An 8124-nucleotide genomic window follows, 5' to 3' on the forward strand; every position below is an offset into this window, starting at 1 on the left:
ACGGCTAGAATTTCATTTTTGTGACAAAATCAATTTACTTACTTATTGGATGATGAATTTTTTTTGTTATTTTTTTTTTATAAATTATCATTAATAACTTTATCTTTTTTTATTCTGTATATGCGCAACATGTCCAGAAGGACGCCATTTAGAACGGGACAAACAGATGACAAGTTCCAAATAGGAAAAAGAGAAAGAAAGAAGGATTTCAGAGATGAGTTTGTTGAGTTTATTGAGAGTAAATAAATATATATATTGCACATTAAAGTACATTTATAACACAAGAAAGGGAAAAACCCATTTCCATTGAGGTCCAGTAAAGGGTCAGATGGCAAAGTAGGTGATGTAGATTAAATGTATAGTTCCAGTATAGATGGTGTAAATTGGATATATTGGATAGTTCCAACAGAAATGGTGTGAATTTGAAAAAGGATGTTTGTGTATTATGAAAAAACACAGAGCTAAATATAAAAAGTATCACAGTGATCATTAGTGATAAACATTTTCATTTTAAAAGGATTATGTGTGTATTTATAAAACTGACTGAATGAAAAATTGCTTTAGTTTGGATTTAATAATCTCTTCACATTAGATGCAACTTTTAAAGACTTCACTGTGTAAAGACTTAAGGTGAAAATGGAGGGGGAAAAAAGATGTGAGATTCATAAAAGTATCAAAAATCCGAAGAGTTTTTAGGCTTCGTGCATCTAAATATGTGCTTATTAGTGAGACAAAGTCTGTTAAAAGGATTACTTTTGTGGATCATTGTGAAATATTTTCAATTATCATTTTTATCATCTTTTCATAATGTACTCATTATCCGAGTATTCGTGGGTTTTTATGAGAAATATCATTTTACGTCACATAATTTTAAATTTAGTGTTTGATTTCTTTGCTAAGAAAATCAAAAATGCAGAGATAAAGGAAGAATCAAGAAAAAAATGATGATGTACTGACTCGCACTCCACTTGATAAAAACGACCATTAAAGTAAAAATGACTTTTTAAAAATAAAATAAGTTTGTTTGTTTGTGTTTACTCCTCAGCAGCAGCAGCAGTAGCAGCAGCAGTAGTAGTAGTAGTAGTAGTAGTAGTAGTGACTCGTCCACACGGCCAGGGGGCGCAGGAGCGAACAGCAGCGCGCTCACCAGCCGGAAAAACAACCAGCGAAGAAGAGACGCACTGAGCTGCACGCGTGTGTGTGTGAAAATGGGCAAAAAGAGGCAAAAACATCAGAATTTAAATAATTTAAGTAAAAAACAGAAGAAACACCTGAAAGAATTCGGAGAACAGCATCCGTTTGATGATAAGTAAGCGCTGTTTCAGCTGTTAATGTGGCTTTATAACAGTTTATAAGGCTTTGTAGACAGAACAGCACGGCTAGCTGATAATGTTAGCTCACGAGCTGAACTTTAATTTAATTTAAACAATAATAATAATAATAATAATAATGATGATGCATTTGTATTGTGATCTTATTGTTTTGATTTATAATTATTTTATTTATATGTAGTTCATGTTTATTTGTGTGTCTTTGTATAATCTTTTAGCTCAACACACGACCAGTGATCAAATAATGAAAATACAAGTATTTATTTTATAAAAAAATTATAAAATAAATAAATATAGATATAAATATCTATTTTTTCCGGGTTTAGTGTTATTGAAAGACCTGAGAAAACACAGATCGTCCGCTTGGTGAGTGTTAATGTGGAATATTTAACACATCCATTAAAAAAATGATATTAATTGATTTTATTTGAATGATATTCATTAATTTAATTATCAATTAATAATATTTTTTTAATTGTAATTAATTTGAGGATCTTTATTTTATTCTTGGAGTCATGCGATGTTTCTCATAGCTGCTCAGATCTTCGGTTTATTTCATTTCACTGCTGTGAGTTTGTTCCTGAAGTGACCTGTGTGTAATGAGCGGAAGTTAAATATTCCTCCTCTCAGACTGACAGTCCGGAAAACTCCGGCTCCGAGAGCGATGAAGAAACGGTGGAGGAAAAGCCGAGTGCGTATGAGAAGCTGCTGTTGAGCATAAACACCGCCGCTGATGATGATGATGAGGAGGAAGAGGAGAGCCAGGAGGAAGATGATGATGAAGATGCAACAGAGGGACTGGACGACCCTGATGAAGGTTTGTTTTATTGATTCGGAAATGTGTTTTGTGTCATAAAGCGATAACGTATCTGAGAATCTAAAATCGGATATTGATGAAGCAAATAACAAGAAATAAATGAAAACTGAGTCTTGATTCCGGGATAGCGGAACATTCTTCTGTATCGGATAAGACGTAGTGGTTTCCCGAGTGGGCGTGGCTTCCACAGCTGCCTAACAGACGGTGAAGGGTTTGTTCTGAAACTCAACCATGTGTGAAAATCTTGGAAAACTCAAACGAATTCCAGAAGCAAAGGAGGGACGGATTCAGAATTAAAAGAAAGATTCCTGAAATAAAAGAGGACGCTAGAGGTGGGATTCCCACATCTGGAAAAAGAGGTTCTGAAAGCTAGGGACAGGATTCCGGATGCGAGAGATGAGATTCCGGCAGCTAGAGAACGGATGCTGAATGCTGAGGACGGGATTCCGGATGCTATAGACGGAGCTCTGAAAGCTGGAGCTGGGTTTCCAGAACCTAGAGGCAGGATTCCTGAAGCAAGGAGCAAGATTCTGAAATTGAAAAGCAGGATTGTGGAAGGTAGAGGCGTGGTTCAGCAAACTGGGAACGGGATTCTGGAAGCTAGACACGTGATTGAATCCGAAAGCTGGAGGCAGAATTCTGCAAAATAGGTGGAAAAGTGGAATTCTGGAAGTTAGAGGCAGGGTTGTGGAAACTAGGGATTGGATTTTGAAAGGAGGGATTGCTAAAGATAGAGGCAGGATTCCCGAAACCAGAGGTGAAATTCTGGAAGCTAGAGGTGGGAATCCAGATGCTGGGGCGGGGTTCTGGAAGCTTGGAAGTGGATTTCCAATGTCGTATTTAATTTTCTTTCCGTCTGAAGCCTCGTTTTTATTTATTTATCTTTTTAAATCTCTTATAGAAGAGGAGGAAGATGCAGAGGAAAGTGGAGATGGTGGTGATGATGATGATGGTGATGATGATGAAGAGGCTGCAGCCTCCTCTGAGGAAGAGGAAACTGAAAAAGGAGGGAAGCAGAAGGAGCAGGAGGAGGAGTTCACGGATAAAACACGTGAAGCCGAGTTCAGTTTGGAGTCGAACCTGCCTGCGGACGGAGAGCAGGAGAAAGTCGACACGTCACGAGAAGGTCGGGGTTTTGGGTTTTTTTTTCTGGAATTCCGTCATTTAATAAACATTCTGAGTGACAAAATCCATGCTGTAAATGGAATAGTGCTGAAGGTGTGTTCTGTGTTTGTCTCTCTCTCACACACACACACACACACACACACACGCACTCTCTCACACACACACTCACACACTCACACACACGCAGACATGTTTGTGCAGCATCAGGAACCAGAGCTGAGCGAAGCCGAGGTGAACAGAATCTCCAGCGGCTCCAGAATCAGGACTCAGGTTAAGGTGCGATTTTCTTCCAGTCGTCGTCATTTAAAGATTTAAAATATCTACGTTTTGTTTTTTTATCTCATGTTTTTATTTTTGTTTCTTTCTTTCGTTCTTTCTGTCCCCAGTGGCCCAGACTTGGCGTCCTGCACTGCGCACGTCCCCTCGAGCGGCTTCCTGCCGTGGCTCAGTCCTTGTCCGTGTCTCTCCCGCTTTTCCATAAAACGCTGGAGCCGAAGTGGCGTTCCCTCAGTCACTCCTCCACGCCTGTAGGGGGCGACGCGGCGGGACTCACCGACCTGCAGGACGAGCTGCTGAGGCTCATGGGTAAGGAAGATGAAAAAAAAGGGTCATTATCCCTCCAGAGCGCACTGATATAGCGAGCTGAAGCGGGGTTTTCATTTGTCCCTTGTGGAGGTGTCCTAAACCGCACACCCGAGTCACTATGCAGGTCACATCACGCTCTCACACACACACACACACACACCAGTCTATCGTGGACGCGTCCCAAACCACACACCCTATGCACTGTGTAGGCCACGTTGTAAAGAACTCACTATTAGTACATTATGGACGCGTCCCAAACCACATTCACTACATAGGCAACGTAAACATCATCAACAGTCCACTGTGGGCGCGTCCCAAACCACACACCCTATGCACTCCGTTGGCCACATTACAGATGTTTCACCATCTGATCAATGTGGACGTGTCCCAAATCACTCTTTATATTCACTATGTGTTCCACCTTACACGCCATTGTGGACGTGTCCCAAACCATACACCCTGTTCTCTATATAGGGTACATAAACATCATCTGTCCACTGTGGGCGTGTCCCAAATCACATGCCCTATTGACTACATAGGCGACATACAGTAAATACCGTTATCCGTCCACATTGGACGTGTCCCAAACTATTTCTTTATTCACTATATAGGACACAAAACATGATATTTGGGTGTGTCCCAAACCATGTGCCCTGTTCACTACATAGGCTGCAGAAACACCATGTTGTATCTCAAACCAAACATTCACTATGTTCACTATGTAGGACACACAGACATCATTATCAGTTCACAGTGGGCGCGCTCCAAATCACACGCCTTACTCACTATATAGGCCACAAAAATACACTGATATCAGTCTACAGTGGGCGCGTCCCAAACCGCACACGTTGTTCACTACTGCGTTTGGCTGGGGTGTGTCCCAAACCACGTGCCCTGTTCACTACGTAGATCTCATAAACACCGTCACCAGCCCGCTGTGGGCGCGTCTCAAACCACACGTTCAGATGCACACTTAAGGTTGAGACATTACTGAGACACGATCTTGCGCAGTGCATTGTGGGATTTAAGTGGAAGTGAGTGCACCTCATTAACCGTCACTGTCTGTAGGTTCCTACAGGGACGTTTATTACCCAGAATGCTCTGCGCTGGACGGGGTAGCGGAGGCCCGGCGAGCGTACTGTCTCCACGCGCTCAACCACGTTCTGAAGGCCAACTCCAGAGTCCTTACCCATAATGCCGTGCTGAAAGAGGAGGCGAAGGGCGGAGACAAGGACGAGGACGAGTTTAGGGATCAAGGGCTCACCAGACCCAAAGTGATTATCACTGCTTTATGTGTGAAGTGTGTAAGAGCAAAGCGAGATCAAAGCGAAGCCTCCACGCTGAACGCCTTTCTTCTCCCGCAGGTTCTGATCCTGGTTCCGTTTCGAGACGGAGCGCTCCGCGTCGTCCAGACCTTCATCTCCCTGCTGGAGAGCGACGGGAAAAAGATGGACGTCAGCAACAAGAAGAGGTTTAAAGACGAGTACGGAGAGGAGCCGAACTCCAAACCGGCCGGTCTGAACCGACCCGACGATTATCACACCGTCTTCTCCGGGAACGTGGACGATCACTTCCGGATCGGTGTGTGTCACGTGACCACCACATACACGTGAGTAAGAGGAGATTAGAGCCTCCAGTTCAGCACGGTTCTCTCTCTCTCTCTCTCTCTCTCTCTCTCTCTCTGTAGGCGTGTCCATCCTGAAGCGCAGCATGCGTCTCTACTCCCCGTTCTACTCCTCTGACATCATCATCGCGTCTCCTCTGGGGCTGAGGACGCTGATCGGCGTGGACGGAGACGCTCAGCGGGACTTCGACTTCCTGTCATCTGTGGAGCTGCTGGTTCTGGAGCAGACTGACGTGTTCCTCATGCAGAACTGGGAGCACGTGCTGGTGAGGAACCTGGAGCTTCAGGCGTCAGTAATTTTCACAAGTGGCTGTAGAGCGCTAAACCGCTGACGTGTGCGGTGACGAGGTGTGCGATGATGGCGTGTGCGATGGTGGCGTGTGCGATGATGACGTGTGCGATGATGACGTGTGCGATGGTGGCGTGTGCGGTAATTGCGAGTTCGATGATGACGTGTGCGATGGTGGCATGTGCGGTAATTGCGAGTTCGATGATGACGTGTGCAGTGATGGCGTGTGCGATGGTGGCATGTGCGGTAATTGCGAGTTCGATGATGGCGTGTGCAGTGATGGCGTGTGCGATGGTGGTGTGTGCGGTAATTGCGAGTTTGATGATGACGTGTGCAGTGATGGCGTGTACGATGGTGACGGGTGCAGTGATGGCGTGTGCGATGGTGGTGTGTGCGGTAATTGCGAGTGCGATGATGGCGTGTGCAGTGATGACGTGTGCGATGGTGGTGTGTGCAGTAATTGCGAGTGCGATGATGGCGTGTGCAGTGATGGCGTGTGTAGTGATGGCGTGTGTAGTGATGGCGTGTGCGATGATGACCTGTGCGATGGTGGTGTGTGCAGTAATTGCGTGTGTAGTGATGACGTGTGCAGTGATGGCGTGTGCAGTGATGACGTGTGCGATGGAGACGGGTGTAGTGATGGCGTGTGCAGTGATGGCGTGTGCGATGATGACGTGTGCGATGGTGGTGTGTGCGGTAATTGCGAGTGCGATGATGGCGTGTGCAGTGATGACGTGTGCGATGGTGGTGTGTGCAGTAATTGCGAGTGCGATGATGGCGTGTGCAGTGATGGCGTGTGTAGTGATGGCGTGTGTAGTGATGACGTGTGCGATGATGACGTGTGCGATGGTGGTGTGTGCAGTAATTGCGTGTGTAGTGATGGCGTGTGTAGTGATGGCGTGTGCAGTGATGGCGTGTGCAGTGATGACATGTGCGATGATGACGTGTGCGATGGTGGTGTGTGCAGTGATGGCGTGTGCGATGATGACATGTTTGATGATGGCGTGTTTGATGATGACGTGTTTGATGATGGCGTGTTTTGCAGCACGTGATGAAGCACATGAACCTGCAGCCGCTGGATTCTCACGGCGTGGATTTTTCCCGCGTGCGCATGTGGAACCTGAACAACTGGGCGAGGTTTTACAGACAGACGCTGGTGTTCAGCTCCATCCACGAACCGCAGATCAACAACATCCTCACCAAACACTGCCACAACTACAGAGGACAGGTGAGGACAGGTACACACACACGTACACACACACGCGTACACACACGTACACACACACACACGTACACACGTACACACACACACACGTACACACACACACGTACACACACACACACTCATACACACACTCTCTCTCACACACACTCATACACACACACTCACACACGTGCACACACACACACACTCACACTCACACACACACACTTTCACACACACTCTCATAAACACACACACACTGACACACAGACACAAACACACTCGTACACACAGACTCATACACACTCACACACCTCTTCAGTCTCTTTGTGTTCTCATTTCTACTATCTTACAGGTACAGTATGTTTTTATTTTATTTTTTTTATATTTTTCAAACTTTATTTGACCCCTTTCATCTGATTTCATCTGAGTCACCTGAGTCACCTGAGTCATCTGATTCATCTGATTCATTTGAGTCCCCTGATTTACCTGATTCACCCAATTCACATGATTCACCTGAGTCGTCTGAGTCACCTGAGTCGCCCTGTTCATCTGATTCACCCAGTTCACCTGATTCGCCTATGTTAGAGAAAAACATAGTTACATAATATATTCATTAAAATATATTTCTCTGTTTCTGTCTCTTTTTGTTTCAGGTTTCGGTTAAAAACCTTCCTAAAACAGGCTCCATCTGCCAGGTGCTGGTCCAGCTGCCACACGTCTTCCAGATGTTTCACACAGACAGTTTCATGGACCAGGACGACAGGTGAGAGATGACTAAATAATAATAATAATAATAATAATAATAATAATAATTGTTAATTGTTCATACATAAAAAACAGGAATGAGTAAATAAACAGGTTTATTATGGAGTATAAAAGGCAGAAAATAAAAGAAAAATAATGATTTAAATGTAATATTTTGCTTCCTGCTTTATGTGCAGTGAACACTAGAGGGCGTGATTTACCTAAACATCGTGTTTAGTGGAGTCTTTCATGCATAAACTTGACTTAAACTTTGTTTTAAAGTCTCATTTATCATATTGTTCTTTTGCATTTCAGCATTATTTGTGTTCTTTTTGGTTATTTTGATTCGTTTTTAGAGAAATTCACCAAAAGTACTTAAAGTATTTAATTTTATTACATAAA

General features: G+C 44.1%; 1 protein-coding gene across 1 annotated transcript in view; it reads left to right on the forward strand.

Annotated features, from left to right (window-relative positions):
* The first annotated feature begins 1138 nt into the window (after nucleotides 1–1138).
* The window catches only part of utp25 (UTP25 small subunit processor component), a 9605-nt gene continuing 2619 nt past the window's right edge, over nucleotides 1139–8124 (forward strand). Inside the window, 11 exon segments of the mRNA XM_053232989.1 lie at nucleotides 1139–1309; nucleotides 1658–1697; nucleotides 1962–2148; nucleotides 3050–3274; nucleotides 3461–3549; nucleotides 3660–3858; nucleotides 4927–5132; nucleotides 5223–5439; nucleotides 5546–5748; nucleotides 6817–6999; nucleotides 7632–7741. Of these exon segments, the coding sequence (XP_053088964.1) occupies nucleotides 1209–1309; nucleotides 1658–1697; nucleotides 1962–2148; nucleotides 3050–3274; nucleotides 3461–3549; nucleotides 3660–3858; nucleotides 4927–5132; nucleotides 5223–5439; nucleotides 5546–5748; nucleotides 6817–6999; nucleotides 7632–7741 (1760 nt within the window). The 5' untranslated portion in view covers nucleotides 1139–1208.

Source organism: Pangasianodon hypophthalmus, chromosome 3 (genome assembly GCF_027358585.1).
Source record: "Pangasianodon hypophthalmus isolate fPanHyp1 chromosome 3, fPanHyp1.pri, whole genome shotgun sequence".
Classification (NCBI taxonomy): Eukaryota; Metazoa; Chordata; class Actinopteri; order Siluriformes; family Pangasiidae; genus Pangasianodon; species Pangasianodon hypophthalmus.